A 17,539-nucleotide genomic window follows, 5' to 3' on the forward strand; every position below is an offset into this window, starting at 1 on the left:
ATACCTGATTAATTCAAAACAATAAGCATTACATTTAACAGAATAATCTGAATGTTAAAGGGTTGAACATATTACTGTATTGTTTAACCCTTCAGCATTCAGATTACTCTGCCAAATGTAATGCTTATTATTCATTCACATTGTTTTGAATAAATCATGCATTATCATGTACCTTCAAGATTTTGATGATGTGATTATTTAATTTTAGAACAACATTGTAGAGTAGGTGTGAGAGGCCAAATCCGGTTATTATGAACATAAAATAGATAGAATATATGGGCCAGGTATGGCTGGTTTAAATTCTTAAGGGTTAAATGTTATACTGTATTACACACAAAAGGAGATTTTCATTTCACCCACTAGAATTGCTTACATTTTTAGATAATCAGAAATAAATATTGTTTACATTTGGAGAATAGATTTGAAAGCAATATGGCATTATTGTTTGAGACATTATGACATTCTGTAATAACCTCTTTTGCTAATGGTATAACCCACTCTACAGTGATTCCTACTCCATCCGTGTGATGCAGTTTTATATTAAATCTTCTCAGAACATAAATGCATGTCTGTCTATTTCAAAAAATCTTATAGACTTAGGGAGCAGAATTTATTTTAGTGAAAATTTCTTTGTTTGCTGGCAGATTCACATGAAGGAAGATGGTAAAGTTGAGATCTACAGCCGCAATTCAGAAGACAATACTACCAAATATCCAGATGTCATTCAGAGAATATCAAAGTCTGTTGGCAAGGATGTCAAATCTTTTGTTCTTGATTCAGAAGCTGTTGCTTGGGATAAAGAAAACCAAAGCATTTTACCATTTCAAGTCCTGAGTACACGTAAGAAAAAGGCAAGTAAAACACCTTTCTTTCTGGAGCTAATGTTGTGAGTTATGCAAGTAATTAAAGCAGAGACACTGCAATAAGTGTAAGAAAATAAGAATAGTGTGACCTTCTGGATGTGCAATATGAAGGTAAGTGTTGAAATGAGTGCAAGAGAGTTGGTCTAGAATCATCATCATCATCGTTTAACATCTGCTTTCCATGCTAGCATGGGTTAGACGATTTGACTGAGGACTGGTGAAACCGGATGGCAACAACAGCCTCCAATTTGATTTGGCAGAGTTTCTACAGCTGGATGCCCTTCCTAACGCCAACCACTCAGAGAGTGTAGTGGGTGCTTTTACGTGTCACCCGCACAAAGGCCAGTCAGGCGGTAAGTGACTGTGAAAGTACGGAATATATACAAGTACATTAACCCTTTAGTGTTTAAACCGGCCATATCTGGCCCAAATATTCTACATGTTTTATATTTAAACTGGCGATATCTAGCCTGTCACACCTAACCTACATTGACATTCTAAAAATAAACAATCACATCATTGAAACCTCGAAGTTATGAGATAATGCATGATTAATTCAAAACAATTTGAGTGAAAAAGTATTACATTTAACAGGGTAATCTGAACACTAAAGGGTTAATACCAAAATGATGTATAAATAAGCATTACATTTGACAGAGTAATCTGGATGCTAAAGGGTTAATCCTTTTGATACCATCTCTCTGTTGAAATGTATTGCCATTGCTTTAATCTGACTTGACCAGCACTTGGACAGACTTGACCTGTCTGCTCAGCCTCTGAACCTCACAGTGGAGCCTGGCTCAGTATGGTACCTTTGGTTTAATTAATTTTGAAAATAATGAACAATATAGTAAAATAATTAAGCTGGTTTTTGGAACATAATTTTACATGACATCTGTATGAAAAGTATTAATTTAGCTCATTTTAAAACATTAAGTTTGTATGATAGAACCAGAGGCAGTCAGTCTTGGGTGGGTTGGTTTCAAAAGGACTAAAGAAGACTTGCAGTAAAGTTGATCAGGGCTTAAAAAATAATCTCAAAGATTTTTTTTTTTTTTCTATTTGTTGCTGAATTGTAGCAGTGATTGAAAGCTGTAATTTTTTAATTTTATGTATTTATATTTTCCCTCCTTTCCTTTTATTTCTTTTAATTTAGGTATATATACAAATGGTAAGGGTGTGGCCATCAATAGTCTAGCAGTCCACTTAAGCACAAAACGTTTCTGTCAATGGCTGCTGGACCAATTCATTTCTACAGTCCTGAAGTAGAGTGCTTCGTTTGTCATTAGCCAATGTCAATGATGAAAACTCTCAATTTGCTGGTGGAGTCGTGTTTCTATTGTCACAAGTTTAAAGGGACATGTGTTTAGCATTCGTACATTCTGCTACCTGTCAACATGGGCTTTCATTGTACTCATGGAGTGAACGGCAAAATTTGACATGTTGCTCTCCATGAAAGTGTTGGTGATAAGTAACATCTCAGGTCAACAAGTGATCTGAGGGTTGTGGGAGGCAGATAATTCCATTCAGGTATTTACCATAGTTTGGGTCTCACATAGTTACATGCTAGTCTGTGAGATCCAAGATTGCTGATATGCTTTGTTTCTTTCATTGTTTTGTTGGGTAGCTCTTGTCACATAAATGTTGCAGCAGCATATAATATCTGTTTGGAGCAGTCTAATGATCATCCCTACGCCTTATTATTTGGCACATTTTCAAGGCCAAGTAAAGAGCCATGCTAACTTGGAAAGCACTGTTGTCCAATTTGATGCCTATCTGGAATATCCAGGGGCCGTTGAGCTAGGCATTATTCTTCAACTCATGTGCAAGCACATGTTCTGCATGTCTTTGAACAGTTATCTACCAATTCCATTTTTTCTCCTTTCTCTGATGTTAGTAATAGTTTCAGCATTATCATCCATTCTACCAAACACGTAGTATGTGGTCTGCAGATGAAAGTTCTTTAGTATTGGAAATTATCTCACTTAACCAGTATTACTGTTGTATGTCGTGATGAAATATGTGCTGGCAGTACAAGGTTGGTTGTAGGTCTGTCACTAGTGTTCATTAGATATGTTTATCAGCACCTTATTAGTTGAACTGTGGTGGCTCTCCTAGACTGGGCAATTATATACTGTGTTTCTACATTGGGCACATATATACCCTGCTTCTAGATTAGGCACATATACTCTGCTTCTAGACTGGGCATAGATAAACTCTGCCTCTAAAGTGAGTACATACACTTTGCTTCTAGATGAGGTACATATACTCTGCTTCTAGACTGGGTACATATAATCTATTTCTGGACTGATCACATATAAATTCTGCTTCTAGACTGGGCATGTATACACTGGTTATTTCAGTCTGTTATTCTCATATCATGGTCGAGTAGTTAGCAATGAGATATGCATCCAACTGTAAAATCAATGTGCAAGTTATGAGGATAGGAATAACATTTTTAACCAGAATAGGAAATCTGTGTAAGCTGAGAGATCTTATATGAGAGCTAGCTTTCCAGTGACGCTGGCTGATGTTCATAATGACAACAAAGAAAAGAAAAAGAATAGTGATTTTGCATAGTTTCAAGTCCAGCTAAGAATTCTTCGGAGACAACCTGGCACTGGCCATTAAATAATTCTGCAATTAGAAAATTAGAACTGAAATCTAACTTGTTAATGAATGATGTGAAAAGGAAGTATATTAGAAGTGGTTGTAGAAGATTCAGACAGGGCCTGTTGGTTGTGTAAATCTTACGTGAAGAACAAGTTGAGGATCTCATCAAATGGAAAAAAGTGATAAGGCATGAAGAATGTTAGTGTATGCAGTGTATGTAGTTGAAACAATGATGCCACTATGATGATGCATGCTAGGCTGGTATCATTGTGCATTTGTAGTAGGGATGAACTATGATAAAAATATAACTAACATTTGTGATGGAGATAGTTAGATCAGATTTGAAAGTATAAATATCTCTTATAAGATGACATAAAAAGGTGGGGTATTGCACAACTGCACTTTTGAATGCTGATTATGATGATGATAACTAAATGTTGATAGAACTGTTGACTGAATACTTTATGGTATTTAGTTTCACTTCTGTATTTTCTGAGGTCAACTTAGCATTTTGTTTCTTCAGAGTCATTGAAATAATTATCAATAATTCACTAGGATCTTCATCATCATTAAATGTCCACGTTTACGTGCTTGCTTAGTCCAGATGGAATTTGCTGAGGCAGATTTTTCTCTGGCCAGATGCCCTACCTGTTGCCAACACTCACTTGTTTCCACGTAAGGCAATATTTTCCTTAGCTAGACATGTTTTTCACTGAAGACTGGAAATGAAAAACCTTGCTTGTATGACAATAATGCTCTGTCTGCCAAATCCTCTCACAAGACTTTAGTTGGCTTGAGGCTATAGTAGAAGACACTTGCCCACAGTGCCATGCATCATCATCATCATCATTATTTAATGTCCGTTGTCCATGCTGGCATGGGTTGGATGGTATGACTGGAGCTGACAAGCTGGTGGGGCTGCACCAGACTCCAGTCTGATTTGGCATGGTTTCTACAGCTGGATGCCCTCCCTAATGCAAACCACTTTACAGAGTGTGCTGGATGCTTTTATGTGGCACTGCACGGGTGGTTTTACATGGCACCACACAGACTCTTTTACATGGTGCCACATGGGCACTTGTTACTGCACAGTTGGTCTTATGTGTCACTGCATGGGCACTTTATTTGGCACTGCACGGTTTCTTTTACATAGCACCGCCATGTGTGCTTCACCCAACAGAAGGATTGGTCTTAACACTTTTGTTGTTGAGTACGGCCAGGTGCCAGATATCTCGGTCCTTTGTCATCTCACCCAAAAGGTTCAGCTTCCTGAAGACCACCATTGTTGGGAACTAGGCTTGTGAACCACACAGCCATGCCTGCTCCTACTGTCATATAAATATACAGGTTTATGTCAGTGTGAAAAAAAAAAAAAATTCATTGTTAACATTATGTTTAATTTGAAGTCGAAGTCTGTTTTCATTTGTTATTCAAAGCTATCTTTAACTGATTTTGTCTCTCTCCTTACTTTGGTAACAGGATGCTTCCGCTGATGATATCAAAGTTCAGGTGTGTATCCATGCATTTGATTTACTTTACCTCAACGGTGAGTCACTAGTTCGAGAACCTTTCCGCAAGAGACGGCAGTTGCTCTGGGACAATTTTATTGAAGTAGAAGGAGAATTTGTTTTTGCCAAATCTCTTACAGCATCAGACCATGAAGTTATTGGAGAATTTTTAGAAGAATCAATAAAAGGTAAGTGAAATCAACTTCTATGTATTTTTGAACATAATTTTTTTTTTTTTGTTTTAAATATTTTTTTCTCCTATATTAGCGTAGATTTTGGCAATCACACTAGTTATTGAAGCATGTGCAATACTGCAGATAATGAGACTTGAGTGCTGGTGTACCCAGGAATGTCTTTAGAATTTTTTCTACTATAGGCACAAGGCCTGAAATTTTATGGGGAGGGAGTAGTTAATTACATTGAGCTGAGTACTTAACTAGTACTTATTTTATCAACCCCCAAAAAGTAAAAGGCGAAGTTGACCTCAGTGACATTTGAACTCAGAATGTAAAAACAGAAGAAATACTGCTAAGCATTTTGTTTGGCATGGTAACAGTTCTGCCAGTTTGCCACTTTAGAATGTTTCTAGAATTACAATGTAATTACAGCTGGATGCCCTTCCTAATGCCAACCACTCTGTAAAGTGATTGGTGTTAGGAAGGATGTACAGCCATAGAGATCATACCTCAACAGACAGTTGGAGTCTGGAAAGCTCCCTGACTGGTCAGCTCTTTTCAGATCGTCTAAACCATGCTAACATGGAAATCAGATGTTAAATGATGATGATGATGATGATGATGATTATCTATGTCATGATTTGATCTCATGAATTTAGAAGTCATGATGACTCAGCCAACATGCTTCTTTCCATTTAGATCAGTAGGTTACATGAGGCAAGCAAAGTTATAGTACCTTTCATTTGGATGGAACATTGTGTCCATGACTTATTTAGTAATGGTTAAGAACAAGCTAACAAACTTGATGTATTGTGCTTTGAAAAGTATATATAAAATTACACCTTTAGTGAAGAGAAAGGTCATTAGCCTTAGCAATTGATTCTGGTTAAGACTAACAAGAAACACAACTCAAAAATGCAAATTTATTAATTAGAACATAAGAGACATCTTTTGTGTTAACCACTAGGTTGATATTGTCCTGAATCTTTCTCTGACAACGACACGTATTTATGTATACATATTTGTATTGTTACAGGTAACTGTGAAGGCCTAATTGTCAAAACTCTTGATGTTGATGCCACTTATGAAATTGCCAAAAGATCACACAACTGGTTGAAGGTATGACTTTATACTTTATGTATCTTTCATAATCTCTTTTTAAATGGTGGTTTCAAATTTTGGTACAAGACCAGTAATTTGTGGGGAGGAGCTAGTCAATTACATCAACACCAGTATTCAACTGGTACTCATTTTATCAGCCTGAAAGGATGCAAGGCTAAGTCAGCCTCAGTGAAATTTGAACTCAGAACATAAAGACAGACGAAATGCCACTAAGCATTTTGCCCAGCATGCTAATGATTCTGACAACTCACTGCTTTATCTCTCTATATATTCCTGATAAAATTGGTTTTGCTATTGTAGATTATCTCTCCTTGTGTAAAACTCTGTCCCAAAGTTTACTGATTTCAATCTTAGCACTCCATGTTTTCAGTGCCTAGATATACAAATAGATATACAAATAGATATACAAATAGATATACAAATAGATATGCTATAGCTGATGTGTCTTGGGTAAAGATTCAGCTCTAAGTATTCAAGTTTTATTCATTTTGGACTTCATTGCAGTGCATTATCCCAAGCTTTTGGACTTAAATCTTGTGGTTCTCAGTTTTGAAGACAGTAAGGGAGTTTTTAAAGGTTGATATAGCAGCTGAGAAGTTGAGTGATAGCCTGGTCCAGTTTGTATGACACTCTATTTCAAGTGATGATCCAGCTTGAGTGAAGCCCAGTTTGAGCACAATCCAACTTGAGTGCTAGTTCAGCTTGAGTTTCACTTATGTGACAACTCCATCAGTATATGAGTGCTAGTTCAGCTTGAGTTTCACTTATGTGACAACTCCATCAGTATATGAGTGCTAGTTCAGCTTGAGTTTCACTTATGTGACAACTCCATCAGTATATAATTAAACTGTTTAGTGGTCCCTTGTGCTTTGAAGGCATTACTGCTACAGCACTTATGGCACCTACCTTAAGGTAATACTGGTCCTGACATATGGTGTATCTTGAGTAACGAAACTATGGGCAACATATCTTTAATGTATACTTAGCATTGTTTGATCTAGGAAAAGATTTGTGTGTGTGTGTGTGTGTGTGTGTGTGTGTGTGGAACTTTTGTGTATAGAAATGAGGGGAATAGTACTGAATAGAGAGATTGTGCTATTTGGAACAAATTCAAAGTTCGAGTTCTGCTAGTGGGCCTGGTACTCTTATTTTTCGTTTCAGCTCAAGTTGATACTTATGATGTTTTATATCATTTACATTAAAATCTTCATATGTAATTCATACATACACATGCACACACACACACACACACACACACTTACATCCAATTGTAAAATTTATATTATTCAATTCTCTGTCTGAAGAATTTCTAATTTGCTGTCTGAAGAATTTCTTACATGTTTAGCTAACATGTAAAACTTCATTATTCCTATTAGCAAATGAAACATATGTAATGGTAAATAACTGGTACTAAAAAAATCTTCAAATTTCCTGTTTTATTATAAAATAACACTGCAAATAATATTTCCAGAATTCTTATATGTACCTTTCATCAATACAACAACGATAGCAACTATATACTGGATTGTAATCATTGAATAAACAGGTGTGTTTCAAGTGGACACAGCTGAAATTTACTCTACCTACCTACACAATACATAACACACACACATGCGCACATACATACATACAGGGTGAAGTGAATAAATTGTCATCTAAATTAAACAAAAATGAAAATAACACTGACATCTCATTTTAACAGATATACTCTCTGAGTGGTTGGCGTTAGGAAGGGCATCCAGCTGTAGAAACTCTGCCAAATTAGATTGGAGCCTGGTGTTGCCATCTGGTTTCACCAGTCCTCAGTCAAATCGTCCAACCCATGCTAGCATGGAAAGCGGACGTTAAACGATGATGATGATGATTTACCAAATTTACATAAAAATATCTTAAAATACTGAAGAGTAAATTTATTCATTAAAATCACCATTGGCTTCAACCATGACCTCCAGACGACTTTGAAGTCTCCTGTAACTCTTCTGGATGGTCTCCTTGTTTAAGTTGGTGAATGTTGCCATAATCCTTGCCTTCAGTTTATCTTTGGTGTTTGTTGGTCTCTTGCTCAACTGTGCCCCACACATAATAATCAAGAGGGTTGCAATGTGGAGGTTAGGTGGTCAGATGTTAGAGGTGATGTGGTCGCAGAAATTGTCTGACAGCCATGACTGGGTTCTCCTGCTTGTGTGGCATGGTGCAGAGTCCTGTTGCCAGACAGGGTCTTCCAGCAGCCATCCTCTTGACCCAGGGCAGCACTACCTCCTCCAGGCACTTGATGTAGGCCTCCGTGTTGAGTCTGAGGCTGTGTGGTAAGATGAATAGAGGCATAATGTCACCATCACTAGTGATCACTCCAAACATCTTCATAACCGCCATTAGACTCATCCAACTCTATCCGAATCCTCTGCACTGTCCTCAGATTGACACCCATACACTCTAAAATGTGTGTATTGAAGTTTCTGGCTTGAAAGCTAAGCAGTACAGCATGTTGTTTCCAAATTTCTAACAGTGTGAATTGCATCATGGTGCTGTTTTTCTCACAGATGATGCCCAACTGACCCTACTATACTGTGTAGTTGACAAAATCAAAAACAAACGATGCGCATGCGTGAAATTAAAATTATAAAGTGGCAACAATTTACCCATCACACCCTGTGTATGTACACACACACACACACACATATACACACACACTCACACACATATTTTTTTAGATGTATATTTGCATATATTCTGCTGTCCATTTTCTGAAGTTTTATGTAACTCCCAGCAATTTCCTGTTTTTTCACTCCAGGGTAAAATGAAGATCTTTTGGGAATTAAAAATGTAGTGATAACATATAATTAAAAAAATAAAATAAAATAAAAAACATGCTGCAGAGAGAAATTGTAATTCTTCCCAATCTATTATAATATTGTCTCTTCATGTCAGAAAAGCTGATTGCATTGGTTATTTTCTCTTCTTTACAGCTAAAGAAAGACTACCTTGATGGTGTTGGTGATACTTTAGATTTAGTGGCCATTGGAGGCTATTTGGGCACTGGAAAACGAACTGGACGCTATGGTGGCTTCTTATTAGCCTGTTATGATGATGAAAATGAAGAATTTCAAACTATTTGCAAGGTTAGATTGTGACTTTATCTGTTGAAATGTTGATGGACATTGAATCTGAGTTCATTTACATAATGTTTATTTTTCCCTATGTGAAGGGAAACTCAGGAGCTCATTTTCTAATATATCCTTTTCAGACAATAGAGTATTATTTAAGGGAGAATTGGCTGCTATTTTGAGCTGGTTGAGCGATGATGTAGGCACCTTTTTTGAGACGTGAGTCACATGAGATTATGACTCATTGTCATGCAGTATTAAAAACAATTTCTTGTTAGGTGTGCCATTCGGAAAGACCCATGGGTCACAGTTTGCCCATAACTGATGTAGAGGTTCTCTCATTGGTTTGTGTTCTGATGTTATAAACTGTGTAGTGGTAAGTCATCCAGCCATGATAAAAAGATCATGCCAATAAATAAGGAAGAAAGAGCAGAGCAGGCATGGACTCTGAGCTCTAGCAGAGGGGGCAGTAACTCCGAAGAAAAACTAAGTGGAATAGACTCTTTAATATATACAGACAGCCTCTCTAGTGCTGGGTGGCATTATAAAATATACCCAGTCCACACTGTAATGCAATTGGTGAGAAGAAAGGCAACCAACTGTGAAAATTATGCAAAACTATATAAGGGTTGACTGAAAAGTTCATAAGCTAAGCTACTCTCATGCAATGTGACCAAATGAGGCTTATTTTTCATGTTTCCCTTGCGGTCCACACATTTGTTCGGATCTATTTCAAAACGGGGGCACCAGTATTTTCTTAACGAAACACTAACGAAACACTTTGAAACTTGGGACACTGATAGAATGTGTCATATAAAACATCTTTTACTCTTAGTCTTCTTAACAAAAATACGTACATCGCAAGTTATTCCATGTTAAAGTTGTCGTATTTCTGTAATTTCAACCAATCACTGACGTCTATTCAGCTGAATAGAGTTACTGCTGGGCGGTCATAAAAATGTTATTCCCTGTGACATATTTCATCCGGTTTAATCGTAATTTATACGCATATATTGTTTATATAATAAATTACGCTGTGCGTATCTATGTGTGTAACAATTTTAGAGTTCGGATTCTAGAGTTAGGGTTAGTTTTAGGGTTAGGGTTAGGGTTAACAGTCTAATTAGGGGATTAATATGATATACACCGTTACAGCGCTAACTGTTTTCAACTGAATAGACGTCAGTGATTAGTAGAAATTATCGAAATAAGACAATTTTTTACATGAAATAAATTCGAATACAAACATTTTTTTCTGTTCTATAACACAAAATAGATAAGTATACAAAGTTTGAAAGTCTTTCGGTACCAAAAACACTACATAAAACATAAATGAAAGCCGGTGCCGCCGTTTTGAAATAGATCCATTTGTTCAGTTGGTGTTGCAGTGCTTCAATCCCATTTGTGAAGAAGTTTTCAATTTGTTGCTCAAAAAAATCAACAGCAGATATGACGACATTATCACTGTGATACTGGTTCCCAGTCAACTGCTTTTTCATGTTGGGGAACAGATGGGGCTAAATCAGGTTGATAGGGAGGGTGATCAACTAGTTCGAAGCCACAGTCAAGCACAATAGCCTTTGAAACTAAGGACTTGTGCTGGAGCGTTGTCATGATGAAACAAGACCCCTTTCATTAGTTTTCCTGGGCATTTGGCCTTGATAGCCTTTCATAACTGCATCAGCAAGTTGGCATAATACTCCCCATTGACGGTGTTGCCCTTTTCAAGAAACACAATGCCTTTTGCATCCCCACCAAAAACTGGGGCCATCACCTTCCCTGCAGATGAAACAACCGTGACCCTCTTTGGAGCAGTGTTTTCACTGCATGGATTGTCTCTTTGCCTCTGACTTAGGGTGATGAACCCAAACTCTCATCCTGTGTTAGAAAACTTTCAAGGAAACCAACTGGATCTGCCTCAGACAATATCAGATTTTCCTGTGATGTAATCATCCTGGTCCACTTTTGACCAGGTGTCAGAAAATGTGTCACCTACTGAGCAGATACTTTTGTCATGTCAAGTTCATTGTGCACATTATTCTGAACACTCTCACGGAATATGTTAATAGCATTGACTATTTGATTTATAGTCAGTTGCCTGTCATCCTTCACCATGTGGTGAATGCAATCACTGTTTTCCTTGGTGGTGGCAGTTACAGGACGTCCAAACCTCCGATCATCTTCAAAACTTACTCGTTTTTTACTAGCAGCAGCTGCCCACTTTTGTACTGTTGATAAATTTGGAACGTCATCCCTTAATGTAACAAGCATGTCAGCATAAATGTCCTTGGTGGCTAAACCCTTATTCTGCAGATACTTGATAACCCCACTATCCCAAGTTTTGACCATTTTCAAGAGAGGTTGCTACTAGTTATATTTGAAGTCTTCTTTAAATAGTTACTTTACACGGAAAGAAACATTGCAGTTATTAATAAGAAAGGTTGAAATTAATGCTTTCACTGCTCTAGCACCACTCTTTCATATTTAGCCTGTGAACCTTTCAGCCCACTCTCGTAGTATATAAGAGCATGATCATGTAGTTAGTAAATGTAAACATTAATTACTAACCAGAAACTAATTTATACTTTGTGTTTTGTTAAAAATGTTTTTCTTTTTTCTCACAGGCGAAATACAATCTGCCTTCTTTCTACTCTGTTGTTCATTGTTTTATATTTAACAAAATATTTAATTTCAAAATTAGAATACACTAAATTTCATATTCTTATCGTGACTAAGATGCACGTTTCGAATGCTAAGGGCGATTACTCTTGATGAAGTTTCGAATGCAAAAAAATGTTTCATATTGTTTTTAAATAGTTGGGTACTGGTTTCAAAGATGAAGACCTGGAGAAGCATACAAATTTCTTTAAAGATCATCTGATAGAAACAGCAAAGCCCTATTACAGATGGGATTCTAGCATGAAACCTGATCATTGGTTTGAATCAGTTCAAGTGTGGGAAGTAAAAGCTGCTGATTTGTCAATTTCTCCGGTCCACAAAGCAGCTTCTGGTCAGGTATTGTATCCATTTTTGCTTTTAATTAATTTTACACCATCACCATCATTAGCATATAAGTTCGTTTTCCCTGCTGGCAGGAGTTTGACGGTTTGACAGGGGCTGCACCAGGTTCCATAGTCTGTTTTAACATAGTTTCTACAGCTGGATGCTTTTTACATGGCACCATTACTAATGCCATTTATGTGGCACCTTGGTGCCAAAATTTCATAACATTCACTGTTTCTGTAGATTCTTTCAAAGTATTTTTCTCATGTACTTGAGGAGACAGTGGGATAGATATTCCACAAATGCTAGATAGGGAGATGGAACTAGCAGCAAATTTTGTCGAAGAGCTTTGAAGCTACATAGAGCAAGTGGAAATCTCTTAATTGATTCTGTATTAGTTTTACAATTCTGTTTTGATTTCTAGTTGAAACCAGTCCATATTATATGGTTCTTTATTTCTGCTGTTTATAATTTTGATAAAAGCATGATTAACAAACAAAGAAATCTGACACCTTTCAGCTAAGTAAGAATTTGTTATGTGGTTGTTACCCAATTATGTTTAGTGAAATCTACAGAATCCGAGGAACCTCTCAGCAAGCTGATTCCACTCTACTTACATGTCATACAGATTGGCTTTGCATGAGGAGAGAAACCCTTCTTCTAGCTACTATAGTTCCATTATATTTATTTCCAGTTCATCTTGTTTCATCTTGGTAACAGAAACCATCGAACTGTTTCTAATGAGTCATCTGATCAGCTTATGGAATAGGTACTCAAACTGCTTGCTATTTAACATGGTCGAAACCTCAGTTCTCTGTTAAACTGTCACTGTAAATTTTGTTTACCAATATTGAGTGTATACTATTAAGTACTTAGCTAGTTCCTTCTTATATATTGAACAAGCTAAATTTATTGTAGTCTCTATAATTAGTACTTTATTTTTTGCTATGTTGATTTGTTCTCACATGCTAGACTATTCTTCTAGTTTTAGAACTTATATTGCAGCTTTATTGTATCGTCTGTAATGAACTCAGCTAAACAGTATCTCAAGGATAACCAAGTCTGATCTCATATGTTACAGCTATAAGAACTAATATTAGCTAGGAGTTGATTTGGAACATCTTCTTGAACACTAAATTCATCATACTCTCAGTTTTAACATTGCAGGGCTTACATTATTCTTACAGTTTACAACCCAATTTATATTTACAACCAAATTAAAAAAAAATATTTGTGTATTTGTCAATGGGGAGCAGGATAGCACCTATAACCTCTCACTGAGCTTCTGAGATTGAGAGATTGAAAAAGGAGGAGTTACCATCATACCCACCTGTTTATAGAGTGTAGAATCAATCTTAAAGGCATTCTCTTAGTCAATAACCTCTTTTGAAGTAGTTACTTCATTAAATAAATGACATCCGTATTACCATGTCAATTTGTATCACATCCAAATTATTTGTATAATTTTCTTCTAACTTTTCTATGTTTCTCTCATCTACTTTCTGTCTGTCATAAATTTATTTGAGGCCTCGACTGAAACATGGCCTCAAGTAAATTATGTCTTTGGTATTCAATTGCAGGGGATGTACCTGGCTTCTGTATCTATTTACATATAGGTAGATTGAACAGTTTAAGAGAGAAGTTTCTTAGCTATTGTTCAGATTGCATCCCCAGTACAATTCTGAGATATGAGTTAAAGACTTTATTTAGAAACCACAATTCTTTTGTCAGTTCCCCCTAAAATTTATTGGAATGTTGTTGATATATTGAATACATGAACATGTTATATAGCAACATACTGGATCAGATTACATTAGTTAAAATTCTTTGGTTCATTTTATTTTCAGGTTGATTCTGAGAAAGGTATTTCACTTCGGTTTCCACGATTTCTTCGAATCCGAGATGACAAAAAACCAGAAGAAGCTACATCTGCAACTCAGGTATTTCAAGAAAGATTCTTCCTTGCCTTTTGACCCAATGTTTCAGTGACATCTTGGTCCCTTTTCTTGTCTTCATTTTCTTCCCCATGCCCATTCTCCTTTTCATCTCTTTCTTTCTCTCTTTGTCTCTCGCTTCTCTATATCTCTCTCTCTCTTCATCACCTGTTTCTCTCTCACCATGTTCTATTTCTCTTCATTCCTTTCTCTTATCCTACTGACCTACCTGATTGTATATCTGTATAAGTGGCTCTCTGTCAGTTGCAATGATGAGGGTTCCAGTTGATCCAATCAACGGAATAACTTGCTCATGAAATTAACATGCATGTTGTTGAGCACTCCACAGACACCTGCATGGCACCTTGAATAAGTGTATTCTAATACAGCACTAGGCTATCCAAGGCCTTGTCAGTGGATTTGGATGACAGAAACTGAAAGAAACCTATCGTTCGTACGTACGTATGTACGTACATACATACATACATACATACATACATGTATGTGTGTGAGAGTCTTTGTGTCCTACCATTCAACACAACTAGTGTTGGTTTGCTTACATCCCTGTAACTTAGTGCTTTGGCAAAAGAGACCAATAGAATAAGTAGCAGGCTTTAAAAAAAAGAAATTAGTACTAGGGATGATTTGTTTTACAAAAGACCGTAACAAGTAACAGATAAAAGATAATAATTATAATGATGCCTTAAATAATAATGATTTCTAATTGAAACAATGATACACTGAGTTTGACTAATTAGTGAAGTTTAGAGAAATAAAGTAAAATAACAAAGATGAAGAGCTTCTAACGATGCAAAAAGGGAAGGTTAAGTAACCTTTTTTAACAATCCCTTTTCACATTGTAAGAAGATGTCTGTCTTTATTACTTGTTATTTTATTTCTGTACCACAATGCTTCAAGCAAATTACAACACTCTTCTGAAGGTTACAAATTTGGATGAGTTTCTGTACCACATTGATGCTTTGAGTAAAAGGCCTTCTCTGATAAAAGACGTTTGTGAACTTTTTACTAAATAATATTTTCTATCACACACCAGCAACACTTCCATCAAATTTTGGTATTTATTTGAATTTGAATTAATCGACTTTCTTACAAAATGAGGTAGAGGGGCATAAACTATCTCATGTTATAATTTGCTGTTTATTCAAGCAGTTTATGAGTTGCTGATTTGGGAATTTTAAATAGATTACTTAATAGATTAAGGGAAAAATTTTTCTTTGCTTTTCTGCTTTATAAAAAATACTTGTTTGAAAGCGACTCAAAGTCTGTAGTATAATGGTATTGTTGCTGCTTTGTGTTCAGTTTAAGATAGATTTTTATTGAACTGGAACCACAGTACACTCTGTAAAGTGGTTGGTGTTAGGAAGGGTGTCCATTGAAATGTAGAAATGAAGCCAAAAATGAAACATGAGCAAGATGTAGTAATCTGATCCATCTAGGTGAACAGAAACCCACCGATCTACTTTCTAACTTAACATGTTCTGACTCCATCCATGGCAACCCATGTCAGCATGGAAAGCAGATCTATGTATGGTAGTGGAGGCAATATCTGTGTATCATTCTGATTTGATTTGTGATTGTGAGGTTTAGGTGTTGTGCTACTGGTCACCCTTCTGTGTGTTCCAGTTTGCCTGACTGATCAATTGATTTCATTCAATATTTCCTGCTGAGTATTTTTGACTGTATGTTGTTTAACCTTGGGTCAAACTTGATCAGGTATTCATCTCTCATCACCTTGCTGCAAATTATCATGCTCTCTTTCTTCTGTTCTCCTTTCAGTTGAAGGGGCTCTTTCATTTTGCAAGTTACAATGAAATTTTGCTAGTGTTGGTGTGGGACAAAAAGCATGTGGTACACTCTATAAAGTGGTTGGCATTGGAAAGGATATCCAGTTACAGGAACCATTCCAAAATTGAGATATTGGAGCATGATGCAGTCCTCCAACTCATTGGATCATGTTGAATTCCATGGCAGCATGGAAAGTGGATCAACAAGAAAACTGCAGGAAAGCTGCATGATAGTGGTGTCAGACGTTGCATGTAGACCAGTATATAACTTGTTTTATTCTTCTCTTGACATGTGCATTGCATTTTTATTCTCTTTTGTTTTACGAATTCAGTATGCACATGCACATTGCATGTTCATACTTCTCTTTCCAGTTCTTACTCAAAACTGTTGACAGAGATCACAACTCTCTCATGAACCTGCGTTTGTGAGGAGCGCTTCTTGCTCTGATGGTTGTGAAGAAGAAAAAAATGATAATGACTCCAGCTGTGTCCCTGCTATTTTTCATTCAATGATACTGTATTTCAGAATTGATCGTCCTGTTTTGCCATGTCCATCTGGTAAAGTGTGATGTGAGAAATATTTGGTTGTTTCTAGCAGGTTGAATGACCACATACAGGCTTGTTAATTTTGGTAAAGCAAATTGTTTTAAGAAAATCAGCTCATTAGTAAATGTGTAGAAAAATGGAAAAGAATCAGATCTTAGTAGTATTGCTGAAGTCAGATTAAGTCATAATTCATAATTTGGTTCCTGGAGTTATTTCCCATGGCAAACACTGAACTGAGATTGGACACGTCAGCTATTTTTGGACGTTAATGGAATAGTGTAACCTGTTAGTGTTGAGTGTCTGATGGATAAGTTTGTGGAAATAAAATAGCATAAAAAAGAAATCACAAACAAATTACAGAAGTGTCTAATTTGAGAAGACATAATGATAGGCATTCTATTGCATTCATAGTATTGTGGTTGAGTATCTTTTACATTAACATCTGAGCAGTTTATTAATACACATTGTTCAGTTTATCAATGAAATTGTTTACACCTGAAAGTGTTTTATGCTGTTGTCATATGATAATTATAGAAACGATAGCATTGTTTGTTGCTTGCCTGTTTGAAATTCCATTTCTGTCTGGTTACTCCCAAAATATAAATTCTCCTGTTCATTCATGCTGAGAGAAGGATGGGACTCATTTCTGTTTTTAGGTTTTAAATATCTTACCTGACCCAGCTTACACTCCTGTTTATAATTTTTACTATTCTATATCTGCCAAACAGTTTATATAGTGTTTGGAACATAGACTAATATGGAATTTCAACGTAAGCTTTAACCCTTTTGTTACCATATTTCTGTTGAAATAGCAGTAAAGAGGTAAAGACTTAAAAAGTTACCCTCCAAAGCACAAGTCCGAGCA

General features: G+C 36.3%; 1 protein-coding gene across 1 annotated transcript in view; it reads left to right on the forward strand.

The window, feature by feature from the left end:
- Positions 1-17,539, forward strand: part of LOC106867431 (DNA ligase 1) — a 127,942-nt gene that overhangs the window by 104,678 nt on the left and 5,725 nt on the right. The window contains exons 18-23 of the mRNA XM_014912306.3: positions 645-851; positions 4,956-5,172; positions 6,197-6,279; positions 9,249-9,401; positions 12,204-12,401; positions 14,237-14,329. Coding sequence (XP_014767792.1) covers positions 645-851; positions 4,956-5,172; positions 6,197-6,279; positions 9,249-9,401; positions 12,204-12,401; positions 14,237-14,329 — 951 coding nt within the window. The remainder of the gene's footprint in view (positions 1-644; positions 852-4,955; positions 5,173-6,196; positions 6,280-9,248; positions 9,402-12,203; positions 12,402-14,236; positions 14,330-17,539) is intronic.

The sequence above is a fragment of the Octopus bimaculoides genome, chromosome 1 (assembly GCF_046866305.1).
Source record: "Octopus bimaculoides isolate indiv1 chromosome 1, ASM4686630v1, whole genome shotgun sequence".
NCBI lineage: Eukaryota > Metazoa > Mollusca > Cephalopoda > Octopoda > Octopodidae > Octopus > Octopus bimaculoides.